General features: G+C 37.3%; 2 protein-coding genes across 3 annotated transcripts in view; both read left to right on the forward strand.

The window, feature by feature from the left end:
• The first annotated feature begins 6,615 nt into the window (after positions 1-6,615).
• Positions 6,616-9,767, forward strand: LOC112154426 (angiopoietin-4). Of its 2 annotated transcripts, XM_024285339.2 has the most exons (7): positions 6,618-7,130; positions 7,248-7,322; positions 7,416-7,434; positions 7,519-7,598; positions 8,786-8,903; positions 9,034-9,213; positions 9,340-9,767. In XM_024285339.2, the coding sequence occupies exons 2-7, from the start codon at positions 7,254-7,256 to the stop codon at positions 9,636-9,638; spliced, it is 765 nt and encodes a 254-aa protein (XP_024141107.1). In that variant the 5' UTR covers positions 6,618-7,130; positions 7,248-7,253; the 3' UTR covers positions 9,639-9,767. The 2 variants fall into 2 exon arrangements, with proteins under 2 accessions (XP_036066024.1, XP_024141107.1); XM_036210131.1 differs by having other exon boundaries at positions 6,616-7,322.
• Positions 9,768-9,924: 157 nt separating this feature from the next.
• LOC112154392 (zinc finger protein 37) overlaps positions 9,925-17,307 on the forward strand; it is a gene marked incomplete in the record, with an annotated part of 12,253 nt that continues 4,870 nt past the window's right edge. The window contains 7 exon segments of the mRNA XM_024285290.2: positions 9,925-10,213; positions 12,642-12,844; positions 13,068-13,166; positions 14,606-14,701; positions 14,842-14,952; positions 16,355-16,472; positions 16,547-17,307. Coding sequence (XP_024141058.1) covers positions 10,126-10,213; positions 12,642-12,844; positions 13,068-13,166; positions 14,606-14,701; positions 14,842-14,952; positions 16,355-16,472; positions 16,547-17,307 — 1,476 coding nt within the window.

Raw genomic sequence — 17,307 nt, forward strand, 5'->3', positions numbered from 1 at the left:
ATAAATCCCTGCTGTGACAGTAAAATCTGCCCAACACAAGAAGCTCTCAGCCCACATCTGTTGGCTCAGCTGTTGGACAGGACAAGTTTAAAAATAAATAAATAAATAAATAAATAAATTCTAAGGTTATTTTTTAGTTTAGCTAATATTTAAGCTACATGTTAGCTGTTTTTGCTAATTTAGGCTTTTTTTGTTTGTTTTTTTAGGATGTTTTGGAGTTTAGCTAATATTTCAGCTACAGGCTAGCTGCTTTGGCTAATTTAAGCATTTTTTAGGCTATTTTGAAGTTAAGCTATTTTTTAAGCTACATGCTGTTTTGGCTAACCTATTTTTTAAAATTTTTTAGGCTAATTTGGCATTTAGCTAATATTTTAGCTGGCTATCAGCTTCAGCGTTTTAAGCTATCAATTTCAGCATCTTCAGCTATCATCACTAGCATCTTCAGTGCCCACATTCACCTTAGATAATTTGAACTAACATTATAGTAGGCAATGCTATATATCCAGTTTATAATTATGTTAAAAAGTTACAGTTTTAAAAATGTAGTTTTAGTGTCTTCAGCAAATGTTTATCCTTATATATTAATACACACATCAAAGCTACTGCCTCAAAAAGACTGTATACTCTTACTGTGTAGTTTTTGAGTCATTAGTGCATAAACATAGACCTTTTTTTGTTATCACGAGACAATGAACCATAAGGTATCCTAGACCGTATTTTTCTTTCCTTTTATTTATTTTTTAAATTATTTTATTTTTTGCAATTTAGCATTATTTTAGTAATTTTATTCAATTGCTGTTGACAACTGTGGTCATAGATGTCACCATCGATCTTTGTCCAAGTATCTCTTCCATTTGGGAGAAGTTCTTGAAGGTGATTTGACCTTTCCCACCGGCGCCATTTTTCCTCAGCTTCCTCTTCTCTGCCATTTATTTTTGTCTGAGTATTTTCAACTTCAAGCCTAAAATTTGCCAGGGCTTGTGGAACCCTGCTTCCTTCATTGCTGCTTCTTGGTCTTTGTAAATGCTTGCAGTTCTACGCTGCTTTGAGTCAAGTATGTTTGTGATTTCCCCGTATCAAATTAAATAAAAAAAATAGCTTGTCTCCTCATTGGTCCAAACATGCTGTCCCATCCCTACTGACTTCTTGTACTTCCTGTCCAAAGGAAAGTTTGTAATTGTTTCAATTGTTGTTTTGCAAAAACTGTCCATTTCGATACACCCCAAAAACCACCTCCTCTAAGCACAAAAACTTTTTTTCGATAAATTCAATTCTTTTTTTATATTGTTGTTTTTCCATCAAGCAAATTTATTATCCAAAATCACATTTTTGCCATTTCAAAGTTAATGGAAACACAGCTTATGATGGCTCTTTACATTTGAGCTCTAAAGTATTTGACACATTGACTTTGGTTGTCTACAGGAGTTTAACTTTCTCACAAAACTGATCTCAATAGATATAGGCGTTTGTTAGTTTATGCTCTTTTATGGGATTTAAATATTTTAAATGCTAAATTGTTTTGTAAAATTGTTTAAATCAGCCGCCTTACAGCCAGAATACTATTGATTTGTAATGTTAATGTTGGCTGGAGGTCCATGCCAAACCCTTCTGGATGAAGCAGTTCCTTTTCCTGTTGAGGGACAATCAACTTTTTTTTTCTTGTGACACAAAACTTTAAGGACAAATACGTTTCAGGATTCTTCTTCAAGGCAGTAATATCTAAAGTATTCATCAGTCTTTTTTTAAATACTGGTTCACCATTGGGTTTGATTGGTCTGGTTAAATGTCGAGTGCCGATCTCCCACCATTCTTGGTGCAGGTGAGAACCATCCTTCTATGGCTGCTTGGTGAAAATCTTTGTTTTCTATTTAAAGACTCCGCCCCAGTTTTTCTGAGGCTGTGATCTTTACTGTGTTGAGATCAACATTTTTCAGGGTTCCTACAAGTTTCTTGTATATGAAAAATTAAGACCAATATCTCTGCCTAATTCCCAGCTCTATGGACGAAGAAAAAACAAAATCCTTGTCAGTCACGGGGTAACATAATCAGTTACAGTTCAAATTTCAGTAATAAAATTACAGTTACTAGACTACATAAAACCGTCATTGCATCATTACTCATATTTCGGTGCATTAAGACTATCGGAGACTAATAAACCAAAACCTTTCTTGTACTTTGTGCTGTGAGAAGAAGAGCCGTTTTAATCAGCGGTTGTCATCCAGCGTGTTAATAAACATGCTTTTCCTGCACAATAGTGGTTAAAAAATAAAAATTTAGACCAGAAAAGTTGTATGTAAAAGGTTTCAAGCATCGCCATTTTTAAGACCAAGTTATCAAAACTTAAGACTTTTTTTAATGCTTTTTAAGGCCTTGTTTCCAAATGTTTAAATTCAAGGCTTTTAAAACGTTTTAAGACCCCGCGGCAACCCTGATTTTTGGTCTTAAGTCTTTTTTGTAAATCTCTTTCTAAGTAATTGATTTCCTGAAGGACATTATGCCTTTGTATGTATGAATGCATCAGAGAATGGTATATTCTCATGCCTGATTCACATTGGACCTGTCCACTTTCTCCTCACACAGATGTGCATTTTTCCACGACAGTCGACAGGCGCTTCTGCTAAAGCTTTTTTGGTTTTGTTTGTTTCATCCTGAGCATTTACTTTGTCTTTGGCCTTATAGTATAGTTAAGTAATGCAGGATAGAATGAGAGGAGAGGGAAGGCGAGCTAGGGAAAAGAGTGGTATGTACTGAACTGGACGTGTGTTCAATAAATGAAGATATTCCAAGTTAATGGACTGTTTATTGGATCAACACACGACATTACTGTATAGGTCTTCTCGTTAAAGGGCAGAAGGTACAGCTGGGGGATATGGTCAAAAAATCTAATTTCCTTTTTTTTTTTTTTTTATTCCAAATTCGATTTTTGATTTTAGTCATTTTTCCCCTCACTATTTTTACTTACTTTAAAAAAAGTTACAAAAAGCATTTTTTTTTTTAACTACAACTATTTAAATTGTCTCGAAGACAAAGTGCAACTAAATACAAGCTGTAAAAATGTTTGTTGAACAATGCAGCAGGTGTTTTGTGAGCTACTGCTAGCTTAAGCATCCTATAAAGAAAAATACTACACTCATTCAGCAGAGTACTTTCAGCAACAACAGCCTTCAAACTGATGTTGCTGTGTGTGGTTTGATGCTCCAAGTGGAAGTCACAACTTCAGTGACAAAAATCTAATTTTTGTCAAGTTGGCCAGTAGATAAAAGAGAATCTAAACATATTTTTACTGGACAAATTATTACATTCTTAGACTAAGAAACTTGGATGAGGATTATTTTTAAATATATTATTTTCAGCTGTAATGTTACAAAGAGAGCACTAATAGTACAAAGTGGATCCAAGTCCTGTATTAATAAAATACAGTTTTTATAAAAGTACTGTGAATTATTGTTCTTAAAACTGATTTTGAACAAACTTTTTTTTTTTTTTTGATTTGCCGAACTACGGAAGCCCAAGATAGCTGGGAAAATAAAATCTAAATTTTCAAAAATTAAATTTTCCAAAACAGCAAATTTTAATGAATAATATTGATATATGGCCCAGCTCTAGAAGAATGATTAACAGAACGTTGCCTGTGTTTCAGACCCACTCTTTAGTTTTAGAAATAAAGAAAAACAAGAAATGATGAGACTTAATCTATGGGTCAACAGTTATTTACACAGCATAAGTAGTTAGCTTTATGTACCCCAGTCTGCATGGAGAAGATCAGGAGGAATGAAGCAGCCTCTACACTAAAAACACGAACTTTTCTTGGTCTGTGGTATTTAGATGAGCTTCTCCACGTATGGGTCATGTCTGCCCAGAAGGACATTTCTGCTTCTTGGACATCACTCATCTGGCTACACCTGCCTGATTGAAGAAACAACATTCCAGGACAAACCCAAAGAAAGAATCAGGTTTTGGTTTTAATCTGACACTGAAATCAGACATGTTTATGTCATGGTTAACAGAGTCAAATGATTATAGTTCCCTGAGACTGGAGTTTCAAGCTCTTTTTGTTTTAAGTATGGAAGTTTATTTGGTCCATAATTTAAAGTATTATGCAATTCTCAATTGACAATTCCATTGAAATCTGGTCATGCAGTCTGAAAGTTTGAAAATCCAATATGCAATTCAGGCTTAGAATATGAAAATGCATTCTGCAATTTAGAATTCAAAATTAAAAAATGAATAAACAATTAAAAAAAATTGAATTCTTGATAAAAAACAAAATCAGTTGCTTTGTAAATTGTCATGGGTTTCTGATGTCATCATTCAAATGACAATACAGTTTGCAATGTACAATTCAATATGCATTATGATCTTTTATTTTGAAAATACATTTTGTAAATTTACTATACAATATTAAAAAATGACATTTGCTTTAAATTCATTTTAAAGTAACTTAAAATATATTGCATTGTAAAATGCCATGTTGTTTTTGTGTCAGGATATCAAATTAAATCGCAAAACAGCAGAGAACCGCTGCGAGTGTCGTTGAAGCGTGCAATCGCTTCATGGGCTCGTGATCTTTTTCTTATTTTAAGACCCTCCAGTTTTATTTTTATTTCCGCGCTCTCAGGTTGATGCTCAAACTGAGCCACAGACAAATGGAAGTAATGGTTGAAACAGTTCTTAGAGGCACCTATCACTGAACCCACAAAGTTGGGAGCGTGGAATTGTCCAAAATGTTTTGGTATTCTGAATCATTCAAAGTTCTCTCCACTGGAACTAAGAAGCCCAACTCCTGAAAAACAAGCCCACATCATCATTCCTCCTCCACCTCTTTTACACTCGGCACAACAAGTAATTAGGACAACTGATTCTGATCCAACACTGATGGTAATATAGTGTATGTTTAAGGATTCTTCTTCCAGGCAGTAAAGTCTCAAGCAGGACTGCTCATTCCTGGTCCTCCAGATCTACCCCGACTGTTATCAGATCTCCAAGCCCGGCTAGCTGCTGGTTAGCTCCATCAGATGTTTCCATATTCTGATTGAATGAACACGACTGGTCCAGGAAATGGCAGCAAGCAATGCAGGGAGCGCTGGGTGCTAGATCTTGAGGACTGGGTAGCCCGCAGCATTGATTCGCCTTTCTCGTCTTTCTGGTTCAGCCATTAGCCTTGGTTGGTTTTCTGTTGTTTTGTAGACTCCACCTCAGGCCAGTAGGTCTTAAGTCTTTCTTGTAGAGGTCTCTGTGAGCCAGTATTCCATGTGAACCACATGCAGACTCAGCCCATGTCCACTTAGCAAGATAAGGACTTTGTTTCCCTCTAGGACGTTTTTGCTTGGTCCTGTTCTTGTTGTTGCTTCTTCACAGTTTTCCTTGCATTTTTTTAATAGATTTGTTTGAGTTTTTAAAATGTGACGAGTTTTAGCCTCATAAATATGAGTGGGAAAGTAAACCCAAAGTCAACTCTTATAAAAACTGTGGGCCAATTGAAAGCTTTAAACTTTGAGATACTTTCAGTGAGAGAAACCATTTAAGTGTCAGTAAAGACTGTCCTCTTTCAATTAAATTCAATTTGTAAAATTCCTGTGTCCCGGTTGTTGGACATCAGTTTTTGGTTTGTACAGATAAATAGTTTAAATAACTGAATAAATAAATTTAAGTTCTTTCATTAAATTAAACCGATTTTTTGGCACGTCTGTCTTAGGCCTCCTGGATGTGGATCCTTCACTGCAACATCTCTGTTGGAACATTCACACTTAAGGATTTCTGCAAAAGAAAATGACATAAAACAGGAAAAACAGATTAAAACGAGAGTCTTGGCCCTCTTTTTTTCTATTTACATTAATGACATCCCAAAGGCTGTTAGTAAAAGTACTACACTTATATGCTGATGACAGTGTTTTGTAGGCTTCTGGTCTGTCTCTGGAGATGGTCTGTCATTCACTTCAACAAGTCTTCTTGGATATACTAAAAACCTTTACAAATGTAGGGCTTTCCTTGAATGTCTAAAAAACCAAAATCATGTGTTTTAACTGTTAAAGAACGGTAAGAGTACTTGGGAATCTGGTTAGACCATGCACTGTCCTTCTGTCATCACATCACCATGTTACAATCCAAAGTTTATCAAAACTTGGCTTTTTGTACAGAAACCGCTGTCTCTCACCTCCATATCTGAAACAGTTACTACAATTAGAGTATTCGTCAAGACACAATACTCGTTCTTCACAACTCCTCAAATTGAAAGTTCCACGGTCCTCCTTTGGCCTTGTGTCTTTTCGTTTTGCTGCTCCAAATGATTGGAACTTTTACCAAAAGAAACTGCATTTGGAAACTGATTCCACTCTCCGCTTTTAAACGCAGAGTAAAGGGCATTTTTAAAGAGTCATGTACATGTTTTCTTAATCTGTAATTTAATATCTCTAAAACATGTTTGCTTTCTTTATTCTCCTTTAAGTATTTTTAGCATTTTCAGGCCAACACTGTAAATGAGAAATTGTTGTTAATGATTTAGCTGGTGAAATAAATGTAAAAAGAGAGTTCAAAATAAAGGTTGTCATCCGACCTGTTAATGACAGAGCTATTGTCAACAAGAGGAAATAACACACTCTATAAACTGTAACTCAACAATTAACTCAATTATTGTAATTCCTGTGGATTCAGGGCAGTGAAGAGCTGATAATTTGTATATGAGCATAAAGCTGCTTTTGAATCCATCTAAGTTCCAATAATTGCTTCACCAGTCGATGAATTACTATAATTCAGGAGTGTCAACACCAAAACTAAAGCTCCACTATTAAAAGGTTAATTTGACTCTCTGTTAACCATGACATAAACATGTCTGATTTCAGTGTCAGATTAAAACCAAAACCTGATTCTTTCTTTGGGTTTGTCCTGGAATGTTGTTCTTTCAATCAGGCAGGTGTAGCCAGATGAGTGAGGAGAAGCAGAAATGTCCTTCTGGGCAGACATGACCCATACGTGGAGAAGCTCATCTAAATACCAGGTCAGGAAAGGTCCGTTTGACTTGGAGGACATGGAGGCCGTGACGAGGACGGAGGTGTGGCATCCCAGACAGAGTTTAAAAGCTGCTGTTTGCTGAGTGACTTTGAGCAGCGACTCAAGGACCACACAGCAAACAGGTCTGTGTTCCAGGAGGGAGTCTTCATTGACAACACTGAAACTTTTTTAGGTTCATAGAAGATGTTTCTGTTAGGAGCTTTGTTAATGAATTTGTAAAATATGTCTCCTAAACTCAGGTCAAGATGGGAGGTCTCTCTGGATGGTCTGGATCCATGCTAGCTCTCCTCCTGATCTTCTCCATGCAGACTGGGGTAAATAAAGCTAACTACTTATGCTGTGTAAATAACTGTTGGCCCATAGATTGAGTCTCATCATTTCTTGTTTTTCTTTATTTTTAATAATAGAGTGGATCAGGAAACACAGGTAGAGGAACGTTTTGTTAATCGTTCTTCCCTTTAACACCCAGAAACTGCTTATGATATCGTTTATTTTTTATTTTTCATGCAGCACCTGATTGTTCATCCATTCGGAATGGAGCCAGTGGGGTTTACAGCATCCAACCTGCAGGATTTAGATACAGCTTTCAGGTAACTAACACAACTTGCTAGAACTGTTTGGGGTTTTTTCTCTGTATGATAATCTGCAAACATTTTTTGACAAAGTTTAGAGTTTAGACACACGAGGAGTTGAAACAGCAGGTCGTTGGGTTTAAGAATTAAAGCTAAAATCCTGACAATTAAGAACATAAACTTAAATTTGATACTGTTAAATGTACAATTCAAAGGATAAATAACGAGGTGTAGATTATTAACCCTTAAACTACCCAAAAAAAAATTGAAAATCACAAAAAAAAAAAAAAAAAATTCTGCTGGTTATTGCCTTTGTATAGAGCCCCTAAAGGGAAATTGAAGTTAAAAAAAAAGGAAGTAAAAACATATATATTAATTTTCTAAAAAATACATAGGGGCTCCATAAAGATTGAAGTAAAAAAAATCTGGATAGTAACTAGTAACTTTTTTTAACTTCATTTTTTGAAAAATAAATGTGTGCTGGTTAGTAACTGGTGTGCACCAGATAGCAACTGAAAAAAATAAAAAATTCGCCCCACAGTGAGGAAATGTCAGGGTTATGGCAGCATTACAGATATAAAAATTAGAAAAATTGGACAATTTACATATTTACAAAGAAAGCAAAGTTATAGTGTGGAGATAAAAATACAAAAAAATAAAAATAGGAAGCAATTGCACCGTGGATATGATTAATGTTACAAAAATTGCACAACCTGTACTTCATTTTACAGTAATAAAGCTGTAAATTGGATTAAAGTACACAAATACTTCACTGTATTTCATTTTATGGTTATTTTACTGTAAAATGAAATACAGTAGTCACTGGCATCCATCTCCAGGAGTTAGTCCAGTGCTTCCTTTTACAATAGTATGACTATATTTTCATTTACAGTTTTCTTACTGTAAAAAAATACATAGTAAGTAAAAACATATTCTGGTTCTCTTATGACAACTTCTGTAGCTGTTTTGAATTAATTCTTCTCTTCTCTTTGCTCATTGCAACCACTCCTCCACTTGTTTATAGTTCCAAGGCTGAGTTCTGAGTGAGTTCTTAGGTCGATGCATCACCAGACCGATACATACAATCCTTTATTTTACAGTTTCCAGTCCACTTGAATAAAATGAACAGGTTAAAGTTAAAACCGCTGCATTTCTGGTTTGAGATGTTTTTTGATAAAAGCTTGAATAAATCTTTTCCTGCTCAGGCTTACTGTGAGATGGGTGCAAATGGAATCTGGACGGTGATCCAGAAGCGTACTGGAGGAGCAGTGGCCTTCGACAGGGAATGGGCAGCATATAAGAATGGATTTGGATTTGCATCATGTGTGTAAATTACAGGTTCTTTATGCTTTATCTTCCACTGTCTCAGCTACAGTGTTTGTAGTGAACAATGAGGTTCAATCACCTCTCAGTAATGAGTGCAAAATAATCAAATTTCTCCTGATTCCCTCAGGGGATCACTGGCTCGGTCTGGAGAAGATTTCTGCAATGACCAAATCCAAGAGGTGGAAACTGAGAGTGGACCTGTGGGACTTTGAAGGTGGCAGTGCTTATGCTGAGTATGAAGACTTCAGGGTCGGAGATGAGAGCTCAAATTACAGACTGAGTGTTGGCAGATACAGAGGAACCGCAGGTACTGATGTGTCCTTTCATGGAGATCATAGAAAAATTGAATGATGTAAAAATATATTTTTACAATGTTTGCCTTGGAACATCAGTGTAATAAAACGAAAATACTGATCAATGTTTCTGTCTCAAGGTGATGCGATCCGGGGAGCGTATCCTGGCATCAACCAAAATGGCTTTGGCTTCAGCACCTTTGACCGCGACAATGACGGCTGTGACCCTTGCCTCTTCGGTGACATTTTGGTGGGGAAATGCACAGAGTATGAGCGTGGCGGCTGGTGGTACAGCAAGTGCGGCTCTGCCAGTCTGAACGGAGACTGGCATCCCAAAGGGCAGCACATTGGTTGGTCTACAGGTCTTCACTGGCGCACTTGGAAAGGACCTGCGCCCTACTCAGCCAGGGCCACCAGAATGATGATCACTCCCATGTAATGCTTTCAAAGTGTTTCTGTGTTTTCAGGCATGCTTACAATGCAAAACAATTTGAAACTTCTAATCAAGCTTTTTAAACACGTTTGAATGATTTTTAAATTTGCATCACCCAAAGGAATCTAAAATAAATAGAGCAAATTTCATAATTGCTTTTTTGTTGTCTTCTTTGCATTTCTCATACATGTTCGAATATATTAAAAAAAGAGAGCCTCTCTTGGCATTAAAAAACTGTTATACCAAACATTTTCAGCAGGGGGCAGCAAAAACCTAAAGAATTAAATGTATGGTTTAAATTAGAGAAAAGAAGAAGAAACGCTGGTGTTGATAACGTGCATCTCAATTGTTTAGCAGAGGGTATGGGTACAGGTGCAGTTAGCCTAACATTTATTCTGGTTTCCATTACTAATGAGCAGCATAACCACCCCTTGTAGCTGTGTAGCTGCTTTGTGACATAAGCGCAGCCAGTCAAACTTTTAGCTGAAGCAAAATGGACACAGGGGGAATAACGGTCGTCTCCAACCCATGGTTTCTGTCGAAAAACCTGGGAGGACCAGAAACAACGCCGATGAATCACGGTGAGTTTCAGCCACAGACTTTGCAAAACAGACATGCGCAGTTTGGCTTTAAAATACGCGAGCTAAGCTAAGAATTGGCTTGTTCAGATCGTCTTGTTTGTTTTTCATTTGACCCAGCGGTTTTCTGTCGACATCTTTGTGTGAGTTAAAGTTAAAGCTGTGCTGATAGCAAAGAAAACGCCTAAGAAATCAGCAAAACAAACAAACTGTTGATGAGCAACGTTGTTGTTCTTGAACACGCACCACGAGGCTGCGTTCAAGCCACAGCTTTTGATACGGCTAGCCAGAAAACAGCAATTACTGTGATCCGCTAAAAAAAGCATTTTCATTGTAGCCTATTTCATAAAAGAAAAAAAGGTCGTTGGTAGATTGTTTATTTAAAAATAATGTTTCAGCTTCGTCTAGTTCTGTAGTGATGAACCAATGATGACAAATCAACATAAACATGGTGTTCTGGGTGTTTGAACACGTTTTCCCTCATAATGGAGGGCATATATGAATAAAATTAAGGTTAAAATTGCATTTCTGAGTATTTGTTTGAATCAAATCGCTGTGAATCAGGAGCAGACAAAAAAAATGGCGTCCGAATAAGTAGTGACGTAGATGCTACAGCTAGCAGGCCACAAGCCCCCCTGTTCCGCTCCATTCTGATTCATCCACTTGTAGACAAATAGATCCAAGTACGTCTTTGTTTTTAACGTCTGAGCTGGAATCTATTTTTGCCATCTTTGTTGCACTGCTAATGTTATCTCGGGACTGTAAGCTAGTGGGAGAGTGTGTAAACAAAGGGATGATGGGAAATCCGGGCAGGCAAAGGTCCCGCCCACAACTGAGAGGTGAATTTCTTGTGAACTCCTGCTGTTCTGCAGAAACTATGTCCTAGAAAACGGCATAATCATTATTAAAAGACCACTGGGAACACTTCTTTTATAAAAAAGTTAGCTTTTTAAATATTTACAACAAGTGAATGATAACAGTGTTTTCTATTATTTTTATTCTTGAGTTTACAAGTTCCTTTCAAAATAAAACACACCCTGTGTTCCTACAAGTTTATTCTTATTAAATTTCAGACTTTTTAAGACCTTTTTAAGGCCATGCATGTCAAAAATTAAGACCAGGTTCCCATCATTTTCAAATGTTATGAATATATTCCCATTTTATGATCAAAACTGCCAGCTTTTTATCTTGTTTGTGGTCTGTGTGGTTATGCATTTTTCCCCACAGTTTTCAAGGCTCAAATATCAAAATTCAAGACTTTTTAAAGGCTTTTTAAGATAGCATTTTCAAATTCATGAATTCAATGTTTTTAAGACTTTAGGACCCTGCAGGAACCCTGCATTTAGAAAGTCAAATGGATTTTTTTTATTTGGTGCACCTGCATCCCCTTTAACAAATATAAACATGATTACAGTCATGTAGAATCTAATTTTTTTTAAAAATCTACATTTACTTTAAGCTTATTCTAATAATAAATCACTCCAACCATAAATTCAATCATTATTTTGTTAAGTTATCTGGCATGTTGAAACTCCCTAAGTATAAACGACAAACTTTATAAACTACAAAAATGTTTTTCAAAAACTGAAAAACTGTTATTTATTCATGTTCAATTTTGACTAAATACATTTTTATGGAGAGTAAAATATTGAAAAGTTATTTAAGGTTTAAGTTGATTTATTCAGGAATAATATTCCTGCCTTTTTATTATTCATAATTATGATAAAAAGATACAATTTTAAAGTTTTAAAAATTGGCATTCTATTAGCTTTTTGGACTATTTTTGCATTTACTAAGATTTTTTTAGGTTAATTTGGAGTTTAGCTAATATTTCAATTACATGCTATGCTAGCTGCTTTGGCTAATTTAGGCTTTTTTTGTTGTTTTTAGACTGTTCTTGGAGTTTAGCTAATATTTCAGCTATATGCTAGCTGTTTTGGCTAATTTAGGCTTTTTTCAGCTTTTTTTTAGGATATTTTGAAGTTTATCTATTGTTTTCAGCTACATGCCAGCTTTTTTGCCTATTTTTTTAGGCTAATTTTGCATTTAGCTAAATTAGCTAGCTATCAATTTCAGCATTTTCAGCTATCAGCTTTAGCATTTTTAGTTATCAATTTCAGCATCTTTAGCGGTCAAATTCAGCTTACAGCATTCACACTAGCATTATCACAGTTAATGCTATATTTCTAGTTCATAATTCATAATTATGTTAAAAAGTTACGGTTTTAAAGTTTTCAAAATGTAGTTTTAGAGTGTTAAATAAATGTTCCTATTTGTTTCTACTCATTTGTTACTTTTCATTTTTGCACATTTATGTCTTTTCATCTCCTCGTCCCTCCCAGTCTTGGGATGCGCTAAGTTTCCCTGCAATTTACTATCGACAATAAAATTCACAAAGACATCACTCAACGTGAGTCTTTCTGTTTTCCAGAGGACTCTCTGCCTCTGGCCTCTCTCCGCCTCCTGGTCCCCCCTTTGCAGCTCATGACGGCCTCCATGTGGCGGGTGCTGAAGCAGCAGGACGTGAAGAGCTACTGGGATGTGGCGGAGTTTGTGTCGATGGTGGGGGGCGTGGTCCCGGAGCTGCTGACACCCAAACACAGATGGCAGCTGACTGTTGGGTTGAGGTCCAGGGTGAGCTTTGTTTAGTCAAATAACAGTTTAATGGTTTCAGTAAGAACTGAGAAGAAAATAAATTGATCATTTACTTTTGTTTTTTTATATAGTGAACATTGAAGTCTCGATAAATGGAAACTTCCTCACTGGTGTGGGGATTTAGAACAACTGTCCACACCAATGATGACACATGATTATGAAGCAATTATTAAGTGTGTTCTCCTTTTTCATCTTCTATCAGTACATCCTGGAGCTGTGCCAAAGTGACCAGCTGCTGAAGCCAGAGTGCGTCCTGTCTTACCTGGAGAAGATCAAAGCCACGCCCCCTCCCCTGACAGAGGTAGCAGCCCCTGGTTTTTATTAAAATCATTTTCCTTTTTCTCTGCATTTGAAGAAGTCTTTAGTCATGCTATTAGACAATACAACTTCCCGACTGATCACGAATGAAAGATAATTCAAACTTAACTTTTAGATGTTTAAGGATTTTGTTGTTTTATTGTAATTATTTTAGTGATTTTAATATTTGAATCTAATCTGAATGTATGAATGCTTATAGTGATTCTCCTGCTCCTTTTCATGTGTTTTTGGCACTTAAAAACTCAATCACACTTTCCCAATTTAAACAATCTTAGTATCAAAACGTTCAGCTTGTTCAGGACATCACTGCTTGTATTTTTGGTATTCATAAACTTTATAGTTTTTGAAATATTGAGCACAATATATCACATAAAAATGAGTGAGAAGGTCTTAAATTTCAAGTAGATTAGCAACAAACCTTTAAAGATTTTCATGGGCTATGTTTTTAATCTTTTACAGTCATTTTATAAAAAACGGCGCTTAGCTGATATTTTGGCAACATGCTAACATTTTTGGCTAATTTGCTATTTTCTGAGGGGTTTTTTAGCCTTATTTACAGTTTAGCTTCTATTTTAGCAAAATGCTAACATTTTTGACTAATTTAGTTTACTGAGGAGTTTTAGGCTATTTTGGAGTTTAGGTAGTATTTAAGCAATGTGCTAGCTTTTTGGCTAATTTGGCATCTACTGAGGTTTTTTAATGCTTATTTGGAGTTTAGCTAATATGTTAGCTACATGCTATCGGTTTTGACTTATTTAGTTTAGTGAGGAATTTTAGGCTGTTTTGGAGTTTATCTAGGGCTTAACTAATGGGCTAGTTTGTTGGCAAATCTGTTATCTACTGAAGTATTTTATGCTCTTTTGGAGTTTAGCTAATATTTTCGCAACATGCTAATGTTGGCTAATTTGTTATCGTCTGGGCTTCTATAGGCTAATTTAGTCTTTAGCTTTTATTTTAGAACCAGGCTAACGTTTTTGACTAGCTTAGTTTACCGAGGAATTTTAGGCTGTTTTTGGAGTTTTGCTAACATGTCAGCAATGTGCTAGTTTTTTTGGCTAATTTGACAACTACTGAGGTTTTTTGGGGGTAGCTTGGAGTTTAGCTCATATTCAAGCAATTTTTTTTTTTTAATTGGCATGTATTAGGGATTTTATAGCAATTTTATGTTTCATTTTTGAGAATTTCAGGTCAACTTCAGCGCTCTTTCATAGTTCTTTAAAAAAATTCCAGTCTTTTAGCACATTTAACATTTTGCAAATAGTTTTTACATTTTCAGCAAATCCCTTCAGCAATTAAAGTAAATTGGGTGATCATTTTCAGCAAAAGGCTTCAGCATCTTCAGCAACTACTTTCAGAAAAAAAAAAAAAACATTCACAGGTAATGCAACTTTTCTAGTTTCATCTATAAGTTTCTGGTTGCAGGGAGGAAATTTGGCCGAGCAGGAAGTGACGGAGAAGTTCCTGGAGATGATTCAGATTCTGCTTGCAGATCCTGAACAGAAAAGAGACTTCTTCACGGTGAGGATGCTGCTCATCTGTCTAAACAAACTCAGCTGGAAACATTTCAGCTGTCATTATTGATGAGGGTTTGAATGTGCCTTGATTTAAAACGAGATATTTTTGAAGCTAAAATAATGTACCTTGAAACTGTTTTGAAGGAGGTGTTCCCTGCAGAGTACGGCCCTCAGTATGACCACGACCTGCAGACCTTGTTCTCAGAGTTTTACTGTCGGCTCGCTCAGCTGCTGCCGGTACCTGACCTGGAACAGGTGAGCCAAGAAGAATTATTACACAACCCAAGAGTGTTGGAATAGAAGGGAAAAATTGTGGGAAAACCTTTTGACTTGTGGGCCACAGAAGGTTCTAAAATTTGACAGAAATGTCGGACCAGGAACGGATCCATGGTGTATTTTGGAAATCCACCTCATAAGAAAAATAAATAACAAATAGTCTGGGCGAAGAAATACTTTAACCTTGATTAAAAGTAAATGTATGATTTTTTTTTTTTAATGGAACGTTTTGGAGTTCTATTGGAGAGTCAAAACTGTAGCTTTTATTCTCGTTTTAGTGCCAATTGCACCAATGGGTTGATGTCCATACGGGTAAAGGCAAACTCGGAGAAATGTTGTGTTCATGTGATGTTTCAGTTGTCGGAAAAATGCCTGTCCAACACACAATTCCCAAACCGTCCCCTGGAGGGGTTGGGCGCATGCTTAAACACATAGGTCCTAAAGACACTCTAAGACAAAACTCAATCGTACAAGTGGCCAAAATCCAAAACACACTTTAGGTCGTGGGCCAAAAGAGATGAACACTTATTCAACACTCATCTAAACTACATTTTTAAAACTGTAAAATCGTAAGATTTTAACATAATTATGAACTAGATATATAACATTACCTGTGATAATGCTAGTGTGAATGCTGCTGAATTTGGCCGCTAAAGATGCTAGTGCTGATAGTTGAAGATTCTGAAATTGATAGCTAAAAATGCTGAAGCTGATAGCCAGCTAAAATATTAGCTAAATGCCAAATTAGCCTAAAAAATAACAGGTTAGCCAAATAGCTAGCATGTAGCTGAAAAAAATAGCTGAACTTCATATATCCTAAAAAAAAACTGGGAAAAAAAAGCCAAAATTGGCCAAGGCAGCTAGCGTGTAAATATTAGCCTAACTCCAAAACAGCCTTAAAAACATTTTAAAAGGCTTAAATTAGCCAAAACAGCTAGCATGTAGCGGAAATATTAGCCACACTCCAAAATAGCCTAAAAAATATTAGTAAATGCTGAAATAGTCCAAAAAGCTAGCAGAATACCATTTTTTATAACTTTAAAACTAACTTTTTAACATAATTCTGAATAATAAAATTGCAGGAATATTATTCTAGAATAAATCAACTTAAACCTTAAATAACTTTCAGTATTTTAATCTCCATAAAAATGTATGTTGTCAAAAATAAAAAAAAAATGTTATCAAAAATAAGGATGTAATAACCCGGAGGGGCGGATCGACCCCCGGGCCTTGACTTTGACACGTGCTCTAAGATCTACCGTTTTTAAGTGTTCTGGACGTTCTGAAACCATTCTCTGAGCGTCTATTGAATTTACCCTGATCGGTAAGACAACACTCTGACCCCCCCACAGTCCTAACTCTTGTGAGGTGTTTCCCGCAGACCGCCTCCTGGCTCAGAAATGACACCTCCCTGGACCGCCTGCAGACCCTTTCCGACCCTTCAGATCTGAAATATCTGCTGCAACACCACAGAAACTTGGGACATTTAGAGCAACACGGTGAGTCTTGCTAGAGTTGCATCCATGATGTTTCTTACAGTTCAAGTAACTTTTCTCTTTCCTTTGATGTGCAGTCCCTCCGTCCAGCATGGGGGAAACGATCCTTTCCTCACTGTCTGCTGCTTCACGCTGGAAAGTTTCAGAACCTGCGGAAGAGCCCAGCCGTCCTCAAGACAGTCCCGGCGCCGCGCCGCTAGTGGACGATGTTGCTGTTGAAATCATCGGCGTGTCTGAATCAGCAGAGGTTGTAATTGCTGCAAACTGTGAAGTAATAATGGCAGAAGAATGCTTTGAGGGAGCAGACGCCGGCCCAGAGGACGAAGACCAGAAGAGCGGCAGTGAAGAAGCGGCGTGCTCTTGGACGCAGAAGGCCTCTGCGGGACTCCACGAGTGCCCAGACTGCAGAAAGCGCTTCCAGTTTGCCTCCTCCCTGCTGGCCCACAGCGTCATCCACAGCGGGGAGCGCCCCCACCACTGCGGCGACTGCGGCCGCAGCTTCTCCTTCCGCCAGTCCCTGGACAGGCACAGGCGCACGCACAGAAGCGGACGCACGTACGACTGCTCGGTCTGCGGCGAGACCTTCCGCTCTCTGTCGGCCCGCACCGAGCACAAGCACGCGCACATGCGGGACTGTGCCTACGCGTGCTCGCAGTGCGACCGCAGGTTCAGCTGGGAGCTGTCGCTCGCCAGGCACCTGAAAACTCACCTGGACGGTGGGCTGGTGGACACGGCGCCAGAGAGCGGCGAGGATGAAAGAGCAGCAGAATGCATCAGCCAGGATCTCGCAGAACTAGAGGATCTGAGAGACGATGACACAGATTCCCAGAGGGATTCG

This window comes from Oryzias melastigma, linkage group LG23 (genome assembly GCF_002922805.2).
Source record: "Oryzias melastigma strain HK-1 linkage group LG23, ASM292280v2, whole genome shotgun sequence".
Classification (NCBI taxonomy): Eukaryota; Metazoa; Chordata; class Actinopteri; order Beloniformes; family Adrianichthyidae; genus Oryzias; species Oryzias melastigma.

Excerpts from the sequence above, each read along its gene's own strand:
- LOC112154426 (XM_036210131.1), top strand. The coding sequence starts at position 7,254 with ATGGGAGGTCTCTCTGGATGGTCTGGATCCATGCTAGCTCTCCTCCTG. Across the intron at positions 8,904-9,033 it reads TGGATTTGGATTTGCATCAT|GGGATCACTGGCTCGGTCTG; the intron begins GTGTGTAAATTA and ends TGATTCCCTCAG. Across the intron at positions 9,214-9,339 it reads CAGATACAGAGGAACCGCAG|GTGATGCGATCCGGGGAGCG; the intron begins GTACTGATGTGT and ends TTCTGTCTCAAG.